This window comes from Ceratotherium simum, chromosome 8 (genome assembly GCF_057802395.1).
Source record: "Ceratotherium simum simum isolate JZ-2026a chromosome 8, ASM5780239v1, whole genome shotgun sequence".
Lineage (NCBI taxonomy): Eukaryota > Metazoa > Chordata > Mammalia > Perissodactyla > Rhinocerotidae > Ceratotherium > Ceratotherium simum.
This window is the reverse complement of record NC_141907.1, coordinates 39,426,783-39,444,487: the sequence shown is the minus strand read 5'-3', so window position 1 is coordinate 39,444,487 and position 17,705 is coordinate 39,426,783. Positions and strand designations below refer to the sequence as shown.

The window sequence follows — 17,705 nt, the reverse complement described above, 5'->3', positions numbered from 1 at the left end:
ACAGTAACTCAATGAAGGCTGAGGTCAATGATATGCGGGTTTCTGATGTCCTAAAGACAGTAGGGATAGAATTTAGACAAACTTCAGGAACTAGAAAGTTAATGGCCATTAGATCATTCCTTTCAAATGTCAGACGTCATAAGCAAGTTTCGAAATAAAGTGTTTATTGTGTGTTAGGTACTATGCAAGTTCTTTCACATACCATTTCACTGGCCCATTAGGTCAGGTTGTAGAGAATGAGACGTTGGGGCATGGAGTCAGGGAAGCCTGCCTGCACGTTCTGGCCCTACCTTGTCACAGCCGTGTGTCTTTGAGACAGGCACTAAACTCTTTAAGCTTCGATTTCCTTATTCTAAACAAAGTTGATAATATCTACTTTGCAAGTTTGTTTCGAAAATCTGAGATTAGATACATAACGCTCCTAACAGTTATTGCCATATAGTAAGGCTTTAATAAATTGTGGCTTTTATGTTAGTAGTATTACTACCACCATCATTAATACTACTTCCCATCATGCAGTTATGAATAAAAATTCAGTTTTCAGTAAGTGCTATTTAATAAGGCATGAGAAATTCTAGAAAGAAAACTTTCCATTTCAAAGATACTAGGAATTAAAAAAATTGATTCATTCATTCATTTGCAAAACATTCTGCTATTCAGAACACTTCATTTCTTGGCGATGCCAGATAAACGGGAATCATTTGTATGATCTGCAGACTAAAAGAAGTACTAACAAATAAAGTGACTATTATTTTGGCTTTTCCTAGCCTGTCACAGCCAGGGTCTGGTGGAGTGCAGAAATGGACAGTGCATCCCCAGCACGTTCCAGTGCGATGGAGACGAGGACTGTAAGGACGGCAGTGATGAGGAGAACTGCGGTGACAGTGAGTGTGCACTACAGCCCCGGAACATTCCTTGTTGGTGGACCTTTCCTTGAGAACAAAGCAAAACGTTGGAAGTTACCTCACGCTTAAATAGGATTCCCACATAAATAATTCCAGATTGCCTAACACAGTGGTCCCCACAGCACTGGTCAGCCAGAAAACACTTTCTTGTGGTAAATATAATTCTCAACCAACTTACACTGAAAATCATTCCTAAGGATGAAGAGTAGAGGTTAAACACTTAAATGGCGTGGATGGATTCAGTTAACTTTTTATGGGGAAAGGCAACACCATGATAGAGAGAAAAGTTTAGTATATGGTATCCCATTAAATTAGATTCGATTCCAATTAGAAGGAATTGGCTTCTGAAATTAAATATAACAGCTTCTTACAACAACCAAGTTCAGAGAAGCAGTTTAATGCCTCACATTATGAAGCAATAGACTTAAATATACTTTAAAAGGCATCTGATATCATCTGTGAGACTCGAAAAAGCAAATCAAATAAGCTGGTTTTTAAAATGTGTCTATTTCTGTCAGAAAAGAAAGTTCCACACTGATTGTTTTAAGCCCCAGTTTGTGTAGAAGCAGCTGTCAGTACAGGGCTGGTAAGAATATCCCTTGACTTAAAAATCGCTGCATTTGTTAGTGAGTGATCTCGCCACATTGTTAAGAATGTGGTTGTTGCAGCCCTGCTGCCTGGGTTCAAGCCCAGCTCTGCTACCCACTATCTGGTTGACTTTAGGCCGGTAACCTAACCCTGTTATATCTCAGTTCCTGTGTCTGTAAACTTGGAATAATGACAACTACTTCACAGAGTTGGCACATGGTGAGCACTCAACAAATGTTAGCTATTATTACATGGTCATTACGTTAAAGCATGTTTTGGACTGTGTATATCACAAATCAGCTAATGAGATTGGTCACCTGTAGCTAAATTAGTTTTGTCATAATGAATATGCTCATTAGAATAGCTTTGATGGAACAAGCACTCCACATCTAAAGGAAGAGCCTTTTTTTAATTTGGTGAGGAAGATTAGCCCTGAGCTAACATCCATTGCCAATCCTCCTCTTTTTGCTGAGGAAGATTGGCCCTGGGCTAACATCCGTGTCCATCTTCCTCTACTTTATATGCAGGACGCCTGCCACAGCATGGCTTGATAAGCGGTGTGTAGGTCCACACCGGGATTCGAACCTGTGAACCCTGGGCCGCCAAAGCGGAGTGTGCAAACTTAACCACTACACCACAGGGCTGGCCCCTAAGGGGAGAGCCTTTTAATCACAGATTTATTACATACAAAATTAGATAAGGAGTGCTTCATTTTACCAATTTTAAAATTCAGAAGGAAATCCTTTTCTAGCCACAAGTTGCTGTGTGTATATCAGCCAAGCACCTCCCTTAGGATCAAATTGTTCTTTCCTTCTACATAATTCAACTCTGAAATGATTTTGGATTCTAGGCAATGGCAGGATTTGTAGATTATTTCCTCACATGTGGTGAGAGGTAAGAAAGTCATATGATAAAGTGGATGGAACAGTAAAATTTTAGCCTCTTTTTTTACATTATTTTCTTTAATGCATTCAACTTAATAAATGTATATTGTGATGCTAAAACATGGTCAACCACTGGAAATTTAGTGGCAAGCGCAACACCTCACAGAGCTTGCAGGCTCTGGGGGAGACAGGCATCATACAAATCATTTTGCAAGTCAGTGCCTAACCATGGGGTGACATAAGCCATGAGGGAAAACTTAGGGTGCTAGGCGGCCATATATGGGATGCGTGCCCTGGTAAAGAGCCTCAGGGAAGCTTCCCCAAGGGAGAGATATTGGAGCTAAGATCTGAAGGATGAGTGGAGTTAACGAAGGAGAATGGGACTGGAGAAAGCATTTCAGACACAGGGAACTGCTTGGCCAAAGGGCCCCAGGAAGGAAGGAGCAAGGCATGTTTGTGGTCCTGGGAGAAGGCCCTTGTGATTAGAGAGCTGAGAGTGAAGGGGAGTGTGCCACTTAGAATATTGTCAACAGCGGTCACGGGCTGGTTCTACCCGACAAGGCTGGGGAGGGAAGCAGGGACCACTTCTCCCCGGGTTTTGGGCCCTAGTGAAGATTCAGGCCTTCACAACCCTCAGGCTCTGCTCTCAGCCTTCCTCTCTAGTCTCCCTTAAACTCCAACCTGTGCACTTTCCCACTGCAGGCCTTTGCACATTCTGCTGTCTGCTTGGGAAACCCATCCTTCCTTCTTAGCCCAACTTACCCCATCTGACTTTGGGAAGCTGTCCCGCACCGCCCTGATTTGCTTCTACTGCTCCTTACATGTACCTTCAGTGGAGAAAGGCTCACACAGTGTTGTACGGTTCTGTTCATGACCATATTCCCAATTGGAGTATAAACTATTGTGCTCTTTTATCTTTCAATGCTTACGGCCTAGCTTGTCATATAAGCTTGTCATGTAGCAGACACTTAGTATCATGCATTATAATGGATGCATGTTGTTTTAATAAAATTTCTTTAAGAGACTAAACTCATGGAAATTAGCCTGGCTTACCTTGCAAAAACAGTTTGACACTGATGACATAAAAAAAAAAAGAGTCACCTCTCTTTTCTTCAAGGCTATGATATATACTGTTGTGTATTAATGGTACTGGAAAGGAGAAAGAGTCCAGTATAATAAACATTGTCTTAGAATGATAGATAAGGATATTTATATGTATATGTGTTCCATTATTTATACTTAAAAATGCCTTGCAAGATTTTCTAGATCCAGGTGATGTGTCTGAAAATAATTGACTATAATGGGGGATGGGCAGTAATTTATTACCTTATCCATCCGATCTACAAATAACCAGGAAATCAATGGAAAAAGCAGTTTCCTCTCTACATACCTTAAGGAAAAGCCATTAGGCTGACGTTACTGTTGTCATTCATTTGGAAACAAGAAACCCAATTCTCAGGTCATGACAGCTAGGCTAATGATACTTTCCAAGGACATACAGAAACTATGAATCACAGCTGCACAAGACTCATACCATGATGAAGTATCCTTATTGTATTGGTGTTGATGCCCTATTTATTATTCGGGAAAGCATTTTCCTTAGAGAGAAGACTAGAATTGGGAGCAAATGAGTCTTTAAAATAACATAATTTAAGATTCAAAATTTCAATATCTTTATATTGGCCTCTCCCTCAAATCAATTGAATTTTATTTTGTAATCAAGTATATGCACCCGCGTAAATATAAAGCACTATCTTTTTTTCCATTAAAAGCAACAACAACCTGTTTTGGGGAGGATAGGCTGCCTCTTGTTTCTTCATTCCTACAGAATCATTTTGGAATAACTGTGTTGTATTTAGTTGCCAGGAGAATTAATCCAGAAAGTACCTATTCAACATGTGTTTAATATTTTTGGAGAAACTGGAAGGAAATTACAGTTGTGTCATTCCTTGGCTCCGCCAGACGTTCTTGATCCTTTAGATCCTCGTGTAAGGAATTTACAGATGATGCAAGTGAATGTGCCTTTCCCCACCCCCCGTAGGTCAGACTCCATGTCAAGAAGGCGACCAAAGATGCCTCTACAATTCCTGCCTTGATTCATGTGGTGGTAGCTCTCTCTGTGACCTGAACAACAGTCTGAATAACTGTAGTAAGTACAGCAGCTGACAAATGCAATCACCGTGGCAGGATATGCATTCTGCTTTTCTCTTTTGCATTGACATTAAAATACTGAAGTCTGGAATCCCTTCAAAAATATATATATCTGTTGTCTTTTTCTTTTTTGAAGGTTGCATGTGGTAGCAGAAAAGAAACAAAATGGTCTTAATTAACTTAAATCAGAAACAAATGTGTCGTTGTGAATGGGCCATAAATCCACATTGCTTAATGTCGTTACCATTACTTTCAACTCAACATCAGCTCCTATATATTATTTTCTTGGCTCCATCTGCAAGCAGATGCTATCTTTCTTCCTTTGTAAAACACAGCTTCAAAAATGGAAACTTTATCTAAGAAGCAAAGATGAAGTTCATCTCAATAGCCACGTACAACTTTGGCGGTCTCTTCTTTTAGTAAAACTTATTCTCACCTTTCCAGGAACTTTGCTGACCTATAATGATCTTGCAGCCATTACGTTAATTTGTTCCGGTGACAACGTACCAGCTCCAAATGGTGTAAACAGGTGGCTCTTTCTAAATTGGCTTCAGGGGGAAGAATTCTTAGTTCCCCTAAGATAAAATGGGCAGGAGCAGTGGACGACTGTGTAGACTCTCATAAGAAATTTAAAACGAATCAGAATCCCCGTCAAAGACTCTGATTTCTAGTAATGATTCCTTACTCCTGGGCTCTGCTTTCATATTCTATTCACTCTTTTGCTTTTTATAATGAGTTTTCAGCCTCACCTTCAACTTGACATTTAGTAGCAGATCTGTCAGCATTCAGTTGGCAAGAAGATATGACTTCTTCACACGTGTCCTCGCGGCTGAAGGCCAATGGAAGCTGGGAGATTGAAAGGCTGAAGGGTTTGGGTCCTGGACTTGCTGCTGTTTTTGGGTCCTAGTTTTACTCAGTGACCCTTCTGGGTCAATGTAGAGCTTAAAGAGGGTGCCCCTGAAACCATTAGGGAGTCTCAAGGGGTGAAAACAGTGGACTGGATAGGAGTGCAAAGGAGACAGCCAATTAAAAACCCAGACTGACAGGCATTTTTGTTTATTTTCATGAGCGCTTAATAAGTATTTGGCTGAAAGCACAATACCCAGCCCTCCTCTGTTTCCCATATGAGAGAACAGTTCAGATAGATATTAGTCTGACCACTAACACACACTGCCATTTTACTCACTCTAAACCGATTTAAATATACGTGTATGTGTGTGTATATCTGTATGTATATACGTGTGTATGCATATGTATATGTGTGTATGTATATATATGTGTGTGTCTGTGTGTATGGATATGGATATGGATATGGATATGGATATGGATATGTTCTGGGTCCATTGTTTCACTTTGCTTATCTCCCAGTCTGCCCTGGAACTTTATCAGAATTATTTTTTTACTTCACTTTGAAATTGGGATGAAGAATTTTGAACAGTGGCGGTGTTCTCTCAGACATGTGTTTATTATTAAAGTTTTGAGGGTTGTCTGACATGGAAGGGCATTTACTGTTAGACTCAAAAAAGTTAAAAGAGCAACGTTAGCCTGTGTCCAATCTGAGTGGGGAGTAACTGGGTGTATGTTATTCGATTTTCTCTATGCTAGAAATATTTCAAAATTAAGAATTTAAAAATATGTTATCACTTTTCAAAAAAAGAAGTTGTAGGAAGGGCACTAGATAACTCTGGCTCATACATTCAACCAGTATTTATAGTGTGCCTGCGATGTTCCAGGCACTGGAATGGGCACTGGGCACTTTAATGGCAAAGAAGGGAGAGATGATTTCAGCCTTTCTGGAGATAACTTTTCTACATGGGGGAATATACTGCCATCTTCCCACTCACATATACTACTTTGGTTTTCTCTTTGTGTTCTTCAAATACACTCAAACAGAGTCCCTAGCATCTCACTATCTTATCTCCTCATTCACCATAGATGTTCTTGCCAGATTCTCTCCATATATATTCAGCAAACATTTGAACATTCCCCTCTTCTGAGTACCAAGCCCTGGGCTAGTCATTGGTCCCGCATTCCTTCTGTGTCATTAAAAACAGTGTATATGCCTCACTTCCAGTTGAGAGTAAAAATGTTATTCCTTATTTTTCAGAGAGCTTCAGAATGGTATGTGTATGCTTGGTTCTCTGTAAAGGTGGAAAAGTAGCATCTCCTCTCAGAAAACTCCTTATGCACTTGAAAATGTGATTCAGTATTTGAAGATGTTTACCACTATCAGAGACTTTTATTACTTAGAGTCTGAGGCACAACTGAACAACAGTTTCTTTCTCTAGCTTCCTGCCAATGGAGAATATGAGTTTGGAGAATGTGGATATTCTGTCTGGTGGAGTCAGCCTCTCACTGGAGTTGCTGGGAGTCTAGTCCTTGAAGACACTGGTTCTTGCCATCCCATAAAATATTATGTAACTTTCTGATGGTCCTTGAAGATACACTGGGTGGGACCCAGGCATCAGTGTTTTAAAAATTCCCCAGGTGACCCCAATGTGCAGCCAAGGTTGAGAATTATTGCTTTAGTGGTCTGTTCATGACTAGGCTGCAGGGGAAGTGACATCCCTGAAATTGGATGTGAAAAAATTTTCATAGTTTTCAAATTTTTCAATGGAGAAGGTCCGTGGCTTATCTCAGATTTCCAGAAATGCCTACAATTAAAAAAAAAAAAAAAGCCTAAATCCCACATCTCTGATGATATTGTGTGCTGATAGGCTTGAAGTATTATCACAATATCACCATATCCACTCATAGCCCAGAATCTTTAAGATCTTTGCATTGTTCTGGGAAGCAAAGTACAGACATATCCTTGCCTTAGGGGGTAGGAGCAGGAATAGTATTTCCCTTCACTCTGGTGTGGAGGGACTAATCCATCGCTTCTGCCTTGTAGTGTGCAATCAAGACTGGGGGGAGCCTGGCAGAAGAGCAGCTGCTGGGCATGTGTCTCTCCTCGCCTCTCTGTGCCCATGACTGCCATGGCTGCATGAAGCCAAGTGTGACTGTCATGTCCAGGGACTTTTCAAGTTTTCCACAGAGTTCTATAGACCTTTAGTTCTATGGGTGTACTCATGCATTTTTTTCTTCAACACCGAGGAAGAAATAAACAGCTTTGTTCTTTGAATAATTTCCCATGGTCTATCAATTTCCTGCCTTCTCTTTGTAGTCTCTAGTTGGAAGGAACAAATAGTATAGGGGTGTGGTTAAAACAAAGCCAAACACCATAATGTTTAAGGACTTCAGTCTTTGGGAGCAAATAGTAGATGAGAGGAATAATCTCTCTGTAAAAGCATTCCCAACTAGTAAGTGAAAAATAAATGACTGAATTAGAATACTACCATTCGGTAACACAGTGAATTAATGGGTCAAGGCATTGAGCATCTACAGCTGCCAACATCACAAAAAGAGAGAAATCAGACATGATGTGCCTTCTTTTTTTTTTTTTTTTTTTTTTTTTTTTAATTTTTTGTTTATTGCAGTAACATTGGTTTATAACATTGTAAAAATTTCAGGTGTACATCATTGTACTTCTATTTCTGCATAGATTACATCATGTTCACCACCAAAATACTAATTACAACCCATCACCACACACATGTACCCAATTATCCCTTACACCCTCCTCCCTCCCCCCTTCCCCTCTGGTAACCACCAATCCAATCTCTGTCCCTATGTGTTTGTTTATTGTTGTTATTATCTACTACTTAATGAAGGAAATCATACGGTATTTGACCTTCTCCCTCTGACTTATTTCACTTTGCATCATGCCCTCAATGTCCATCCATGTTGTCACAAATGGGTGGGTTTCATCAAGTTTCTTATGGCTGAGTAGTATTCCATTGTGTATATATACCACAGCTTTTTATCCATTCGTCCCTTGATGGGCACTTTAGGTTGCTTCCAAGTCTTGGCTATCGTGAATAAGGCTGCAATGAACACAGGGTGCATGTACCTTTGCAAATTGGTGTTTTCAAGTTCTTTGGATAAATACCCAACAGTGGAATAGCTGGATCATATGGTAGTTCTATCGTTGATTTTTGAGGAATCTCCATACTGTTTTCCATAGTGGCTGCACCAGTTTGCACTCCCACCAGCAGTGTATGAGTGTTCCCTTCTCTCTACAACCTCTCCAACACATGTTGTTTCCTGTCTTGTTAATTATAGCCATTCTGACGGGCGTGAGGTGATATCTCATTGTAGTTTTGATTTGCATTTCCCTGATAGTTAGTGATTTTGAACATCTTTTCATGTGTCTGTTGGCCATCTGTATATCTTCTTTGGAGAAATGTCTGTTCAGGTCTTTTGCCCATTTTTAATTGGGTTGTTAGTTTTTGTGTTGTTGAGATGCATGAGTTCTTTATATATTTTGGAGATTAAGCCCTTATCAGATGTATGGTTTGCAAATATCTTCTCCCAATTGTTAGGTTGTCTTTTCGTTTTGTTGATGGTTTCCTTTGCTGTGCAGAAGCTTTTTAGTTTGATGTAGTCCCATTTGTTTATTTTTCTATTGTTTCTCTTGCCCGGTCAGATGTGGTGTTTGAAAAGATGTTGCTAAGACTGATGTCGAAGAGCGTACTGCCTATGTTTTCTTCTAGAAGTTTCACAGTTTCAGGTCTTACATTCAAGTCTTTAATCCATTTGGAGTTAATTTTTGTGTATGGTGTAAGGTAAGGGTCTACTTTCATTTTTTTGCATATGGCTATCCAGTTTTCCCAACACCATTTGTTGAAGAGACTTTCTTTTCCCCATTGTATGTTCTTGGCTCCTTTGTCAAAGATTAGCTGTCCATAGATGTATGGGTTTATTTCTGGGCTTTCGATTCTATTCCATTGATCTGTGTGTCTGTTTTTGTGCCAGTACCATGCTGTTTTGGTTACTATAGCTTTGTAGTATATTTTGAAATCAGGGAGTGTGATACCTCCAGCTTTGTTCTTTTTTCTCAGGATTCCTTTAGCTATTCGGGGTCTTTTGTTGTTCCATATAAATTTTAGGATTCTTTGTTCTATTTCTGTGAAAAATGTTCTTGGAACTTTGATAGGGATTGCATTGAATCTATAGATGGCTTTAGGAAGTATGGACATCTTAACTATGTTAATTCTTCCAATCCAAGAGCACGGAATATCTTTCCATTTCTTTGTGTCTTCTTCAATTTCTTTCAGAAATGTTTTATAGTTTTCGGTGTAATGATGTGCCTTCTGATGAAAGAACACCACAGCACTTATAGTCTTCCCAAAGAGATGAAACCTAATCAACTCTCCAGATACAGCTCCCAGTGCTCCAGATATAGAGAGGACAGGGGAACATATTTACCCTTACCGGGAGTGTTCTATCAGCAAAATCCAAACTATGGTATACTCTACAGGTCAAATCCCTGGGTTCTTCAACAGATAAACTTTAAGGAAAAATAAAGAGATGGAGGGGGAACCCAAATATTATAAGAGTCTGAAAAGATAAAACAATTTTTTTTTGGTGAGGAAGATTGTCCCTGAGCTAACATCTGTGCCAGTCTTCCTCCACTTCGTGTGTGGGACGCTGCCACAGCATGGTTTGATGAACAGTGTGTGGGTCTGTGCCCGGGATCCGAACCCACAAACCCCGGGCCACCAAAACAGAGTGTGTGAACTCAACTGCCATGCCACCGGGTTGGCCCCTAAAACAAATTTAAAAAACGGACAAACCTAAACTGTAGTATCTAGGGTGCAGTGCACACTTAGGTAATAAAACTAAGACAGGAGTATATGGAGGGGCATCTGGGATGTCTGGCAAAGTTCAATTTCTTGACCTAGTTGGTAGTTACAAGGGTGTTCACCTTGTAATAACTCATCTAACTATTCAAAATAATAATGATAAAGAGAGATATAGAGTTTGAGGCAACGATGAATCTTGGAATATTATTATATATGCTGATGGATGTTGAAAAGTGACTTTTCTCATGTAAATGACCATTATTTAAAACATAATTTCTGGTAGCTTCAGAGTATTGATTGCATCATGACAAGGATGTAACATCGTTTAGTTAATTCCATCTTTAGGCTGAATTTAACAAATCTTCTTTCAGACTTTGAAAGGTGGGATATCATTGAGACACCATCAGGATCATTTTTTCAACAGATATTTATTAAACCTCATCTAGTTCAGGACATCATGCTAGACATTGCGTCAAAATTGTATTGAAAACAATCCTGGGTATTTAAACATCCTCACATATTTGTGACGCGATCGCCCTCTAGTGGCTCTCATAAATCAGGCTAGCGAGTGAGCCTAATGATGAAGATAAAAAAGCTTATTGATATCATAAATCATAGAATTTGAGGCTGACAGATATCTTGAGAGTTTATCTTGCTTAGCACTCTGTGAAGAATGCCTTATGAAGGAAGAAAGCACAAGATTCAATCAAGCTTACCACATTCAATAAAGATCTTTGGAATAATATATGATCATAACTTAATCCTTTCATCTCTCTTAGCTCTGAAACACCTAAAGCCTGTATCTTATCGCAAATTGAAAGTGATAGGTTCTCCAGGTATCAAAAGATAGGACTGTTATCCATGTGATATGTCTATTCATCAACTAAATGAAATACACCGATAAAAAGTTAAAACTTGATCTGGTGGTAGAGGAAGAGAGAGAAAGGAAAGTCATATTCAAGGAAAAAAAGACTGCATCCAAATCTCTGTGAATGATCCCATTTTTGTAAATTATATTAAAGAAGTTGGGAAAAATATAGAGTTAGAGCTGTATCTACTGACTTGACAAGACACTCGCTTGATTACCTCTCTCACCTCTGGGAATGTGGCACATCTACTGCAGACAGAGAGGGAACAGGGGGTCTTTCTACTGCATTCCCCCGAACCTGCCTGAACCTCTTTTATCCTTGGAAGTCTTCCTGAGACACTCTTGCTCCACCGTGTCCCTCTGGGCTCCTAGCATTCGTTCGATACAACTATTCTAGCCTGTTCATGTTATACTCCAACTGCCAGCATGTGTCTTTCTTCCTGGGAGGATTGTGGAGTGCCTCAATGGCAGGGACTCTCTTTTGTTATTTTTACATTTTAAGTGCCTAGGATAGTTCCTGACACTTATCCCCCCCTCCTTTCCTTCCGTCATTCTGGCACTGTGCTAGGTGCAGACTTTGAGATAAAGAAATAAAGTCTCATTTCTCGAAATTCTTTGAATTGTGTGGGGGCGGCAACTAAGTAAAGAATACAACAGAGAGCAGTGTGTGCGGCAGGAACACGCCTAAGAAGCTCTGGCGCTCAGCAGAAACTCGTACTGGGACTGGGAAGCGGAGAGGAGTTGGCCAGGAAGCCTTCCTGGAAGAGGTGTTTATGTTGAGTCCTGCAGGCCAAGGAGGAGTTAGCTTGGTGAGGAGGATGGGAAAGGATCATTCTAGGCAGTGGGTGCTATATACGTACCTGGCAGCTAGAAGCATGACTGCATTTGAGGGGTGATTACAAGTATATCAAGAAAAGAAGGGGATAAGAGAGGAGCTAACGGGGCTCATGAAGGCATGCAATTCTTAAAACGTCTGGTGTTGCCAAGGAAATATTGCTGACGCGATAGTCATAGATGATGATGCCGGAAAGTTAGGCCGTGGTTGGAGTGTAAAATAGCCTTGGATGCCAAGCTAACGAGTTAGGATTTTATCTCATTGGCAATGGATATCTAACCAATTTCAGCCTCCCCTGCCCTGAAATCTTGTAGCTTTATATTTAAATCTATTAATCAACAATAAAACATAGAAAAAAGTCATCTAATTGCCTATTTAGCCAAATTCATTTTTTTTAATGGCTGTGAAGATGATGGGGGATATACTAGTTTAGAAGTAATGAATAAATCAGAAGAAGAAGACAAATTAAAGCGAGTAGAAGGAATCATAAAAGAGAGTCACTTTCAGACAAGTTGAACTGAGGGAAAAAATGAGAACGACGTTCTAAAACATGCGTGCTGGGCACTATGCTAGCAGCTACATATACAGAAATGAATCTTGGTTTGGCACTTCGTTAACCAAATTATTTATCTTTCGATAGCAATGTTATATACCACTTGCATTCTAGTCTTCACTACTTTAAAGAAAGAAGGTACGATAGACTTCAATTTCGTAAGTTTTTAAGAAATTGTTTCACATGTGAAATTAATATATATATGTGTATATATATATACACATATATATATATCCATATGTGTGTTTTCTTGTTAGGTCAATGTGAACCAATTACGTTGGAACTCTGCATGAATTTGCCCTACAACCATACAACTTATCCAAATTACCTTGGCCACAGGACTCAAAAGGAAGCATCCATCAGCTGGGAGTCCTCTCTTTTCCCTGCGCTTGTACAAACCAATTGTTACAAATACCTCATGTTCTTTGCTTGCACCATTCTGGTACCAAAGTGTGACATGAAGACAAACCAACGTATCCCCCCTTGCAGGTAATACAAGGGGTCTCCCTCAAGCATCCTCATTTTCCCCCAGGGAGAACCATGGGAATGAAAACTTAGTTTGAGCTTAGACTAAGTGCGTATTTTGCCAAGGAGCTCTGTTTTTAACAAATTATGTATTTAAAAGGGAAAGAAGTGGGAATTCTAAAATGAATACTTGAGTACGATTTCATTACTCAACTACCAAACAAGGGAGGTATGAACTGCCTTTGATAATAGTTCGTGGACTTTAATCAAAGCAAATCACGTGTGTATCATTTTGGCTGGTCAAAAAGTGTTTTTAGAAATGTCAGTTAGCAGAAGAAGGGGTATATCTGCCTCTTTCTCTGGCAACATTGATGTGTTTAAAATGCTGCCTTCTGATAACACTCAAAAGTTAGGTACATTACGCAAGGAATAGCCTGAAGGAAACATAACACAACCGCACAGGCTGGGCAGGAGATGGACATCACTGACGTTTTTCTACCTGCTTGAATGAAATACAGTAGTCCTCCCTTATCTGTGTTTTGCTTTCTGCGGTTTCAGTTACCTGAGGTCAACCAAGGTCTGAAAATATTAAATGGAAGATTCCAGAAATAAACAATTCATAAGTTTTAAATTGTGCTCTGTTCTGAGTAGTGTGGTGAAATCTCTCACTATCCTGCTCCGTTCCACCCTGACATTAATCATCCCTTTGTCCAGTGTATCTGCGTTGTATACGCTACGTTACCCACTGGTTAGTTATTTAGCAGCTCTCTCAGTTATCAGATCGACTGTCCCAGTATCGCAGTGCTTGTATTCAATTATTTATTTTGAATATTTTAGTTAATAATGGCCCCAAAGCACAAGAGTAGTGATGCTAGCAATTCAGATATGCCGAAGAGAAGTTGTTGTAGTTAATCTCTTACTGTGCCTAATTTATAAATTAAACTTTATCATAGGTATGGATGTATAGGAAAATGCATAGTATGAACGTATAGGGGTGGGTACCATCCGTGGTGGCTTCAGGCATCCACTGGAGGTCTTGGAACGTATCCCTGAGGATAAGGTGGGAGAACTGTAAGGGACAGCATTTCCAGAGTGTGGCTTGGACTAGGATATGAGTGATGTCCTCCAGGTTAAGAGAGCTACTTGGGAGTCCACTGTCTGATTCAAGCCTGGCTCTTCTCTAGCTGCTGTGTAGCCTGAGACAGATGCCTCAGTCTCTCCCAGCCTCAGTTCCTTGACCTGTAAAATCAGGCTAGTGATGATTGTTGAGTTGGGTTGTTGTGAGATTAAATGGATGTGCATAGATGTAAGGTGCTTCCAATCAGTTGTAAACCTTGAATAAACAGTAGCTCTGATGACAGGATGGGAACACAACTACATTATGGCAGTTTTGCCCTTCTTCTATGCCACGTGTTAGGGGTTGTAGTCAGAGAATATGCACATACAAGAGGCTGTCACAGAGGTGGGTTGCTGCCATCTCTGGGGCGGATGTTTTCCATCAAGGGGTGACTATACAGATGTGCTTGTCTAAATGTGAGTGGTATCTACGGAAACCATATGTTGGGATCAGAAGTTACTTAGAGCTTTAAGAAAAAGCAATACTATCAATATGGTGGACAGATGGGAAAACAATAAATTTTATACTGAATATCAAATGGATGACAAGGTAGGGGCAGCATAGAGTTGGGACAGGAAACGATAAAATTTCAAAATGACTTGGGGAACCGGACCAATTAAACAAATAGAGACAGTAAAGCTTATTGTTGGCTTGTGCAACATAATTCTGAAAATTTCTGTTAAATGACTTTTAAAGTATCGCTGATAAAATACCTACCAATTTTATGTTACAAGTTATTTCTAAATCTTATTCCACTTTTTCTAAGCAAGATCAATGATAGTGAATAATTACTTGTAATAGTACTTAAATTCTTGTATTTGACTTTCTTTTCATATGTATAAAAAGTTTCTTGATGTAGTATTCTCTGGAACAAATTTATATCCACATATAATTTATAATTTCATGGCTTAATTTTCATACTAAAATACCTAAGATGAGATTTATCCTGAACTGTTATTCAATCAGCATTTTGGTGAACTTCTTTTAGAAATTAAGTTCTGTTTCTCAGGTTTACACTTAACATTTTTCATTCTCAGTGGCTATCAAAATAAATTTTACATTTTGATATTTGTCTATAAGAAAATTTTTTTTATATTGTGACGAGAATAATATACTAATACGTTCATGAAGCAAATACATACTTGCTTTTGCCAAGCCTATTTATTGATCTTAATTTAGTTTTTAAGTTACGAGTCTGAAAAATTTAACATTATTGAGTCCTTACAATGTGCTCAATACGTTAGGGTAGTTCTGCCATCTCATCCTCAAAATAACCTTTTGAGCGAGGCCCCTGCCATCAGGGCAGCTGTCTATGGCTGAGCACCATACGGATTGCGAGAAGAGTGCCCCCTGGAGTTGTAGTGCCACATATTGTATTATTTCCATTTTATAGAAAAAATAGGATGTGGTCAAGTCAGGCACTGTACAGTCTTCCATATAAATTAGATATCATATGGTTAATTTAAAATAGCAGCATCAGTTGAATTATATAAATTTTTAACAAATCTACAAAAAAAATATTTAGTCCAACAGAGAGTTATTGAACACTATTGAACTTCTCATTTTGACAAAACTAGTATGGGAACATCATGACTTCGTCTTTGTCCCAAATTCCTAGGCTAAAGCAGCATTGAGTTATGCTCTGCCTTGTCCAGTCTTAAATGTAGACAGAGCTTTCTCTGAAACGTCCCCACTCAATTGCTAACCATTCCCTACCTTGTTGAAATTAACTTATAGTTTAAAGTTTGAAACTTTTGAGAAATAAGAATGTATTTGAAAGGAAATAAGAAATTTGCCTAGGAATTTACTTTGGTTATGTCTGCCTTTTTTTTTTTTTAACCATGTAATTAATTTCTTGGTAATACATTGAGGCAAAAGCATGTTTTTTTTCCATAGGAAGTAAAGAAACCTTCTCTGAGACATGCTGATACCTCGGTTTAAAAATATTTTGGGTACAAATGGGATAACGCACATGAAAGCACCCAGCACAATGCTTAGGTTATCTTTTCTTTAAACAACAACAACAGCAACAATAAATTTCATTATAACTAACTTGAGATCAACGTAAATGGGTTTGGGGGAAGTACCAAGCGTTTCAACAATATTGGATCTAAGCTGAAGTAATGGAGGCAATGCCCTAGGCAAGCCAGGTTGGCACATGCAGTGGCTCACATGGCTTGTCACTGGAGGGAGTGACCTCTGAGAATGAGAGTGTTGTACAGATTCCGTGACTTTTGGTGGCAGACTATCCAAAGTGATATTGGGGCCTTCCCTGCTTGGAACAAAAACACTGGAGAATGTATCTGCCTGAAAGACAGAAGAGAGAATGAGAAAGGCAAACTGGAGAAGGGAATCTTCTTAAAGATGTTGTTTAAGGTACAAACTTGCAACTAGTAGACAAATAGTTCCTGGAGATGCAATGCACAGTATAGTGAATATAGACCTATTGTATTATAATCATCAAACTTGCTAAGAGTCTAGATCTTAATTATTCCAACCACAAAAAAGAAATGATAGTCATGTGACATGATAGAGATGCTAACTATCACTACAATGGCAGTCATATTACAACATATAAATGTATCAAATCAATATGTTTTACACCTTAAGTTTACATCATACATGTCAAATATATTTCAATGAAAAACAAAACAAATCTCTGTTTCTATTTCTGAAACGAAGTTTCTTTTGGTGCAAGTATGCTGCTGGAATGTTGCCTTTGTAGAGATATTACTCATTTGGGTTTCCCAAGTACCTATTATGTATATGTGCATCTATATATATTGGTACACACTTACGCTACATACACATACAGACCTAAACCCACACAGAATTAAAACTCTACATAGATTCTTAACACACATCTCAGATGTAGCTATTTGTGCTTCTAATGTTTTGTCTTTCTTGCTCTTTTAGAGCCCTATGTGAGCACTCCAAAGAACACTGTGAGTCTGTTCTTGGGATCGTGGGCCTACAGTGGCCTGAAGACACAGATTGCAATCAATTTCCAGAGGAAAATTCAGTTAATCACACCTGCCTAATGCCTGATGAAGATGTGGAAGGTTGCTTTCTAAATTGATTACAGTGGGGTGTCTAACATGATGAATCTAACAGCCACCTTTTGAAGTTTCTCTGTTGTTGTTTTTTCTATTTAGTTGCCAATCAGGCTGCATAGGTGAGTGGGTCTATAAACTTGATTACATTGGAGAATTTGGTGCTCATCTGTTATACTTTGTCTTCATTTTAAAAATAAATGACAGGGATGAATTTAATATTCCAGGTATTTATTTTAACCACAATTAATTCACAGAATCCATTATGTATGGATGCTGCTTTTATACTAGAGGTTCTGAAGGTAATGGGCGACATCAAGCCTTGGTTTCTTCAAGTGCAAAATGTTCAGAGACCTTGGCAATGTAAGATCATCGGGTAGAGAAATGGAATTGTGGACCTGCCCACCAGGTGGAAAGATTAGGACAGGAAACAATTTGCCACATTAAAGGCAGCTGGGTAGTTAGAAGCATTGACTCCACAGGACATTCAGGCTCTGGCAACTGTTTGGGTGTCCATTGGGAAAGATAGTTAATTGCTGGAAAGCATAAAGACACTCAACAGCTGATCTGGAGAGATGATGCCAAGGATGAAGGAGAAA

At 39.1% G+C, this 17,705-nt stretch overlaps 1 protein-coding gene across 1 annotated transcript in view; it reads left to right on the top strand.

The window, feature by feature from the left end:
- Positions 1-17,705, top strand: part of CORIN (corin, serine peptidase) — a 220,990-nt gene that overhangs the window by 155,393 nt on the left and 47,892 nt on the right. Inside the window, exons 9-12 of the mRNA XM_004419037.3 lie at positions 768-884; positions 4,419-4,526; positions 12,729-12,960; positions 16,970-17,115. Of these exons, the coding sequence (XP_004419094.2) occupies positions 768-884; positions 4,419-4,526; positions 12,729-12,960; positions 16,970-17,115 (603 nt within the window). The remainder of the gene's footprint in view (positions 1-767; positions 885-4,418; positions 4,527-12,728; positions 12,961-16,969; positions 17,116-17,705) is intronic.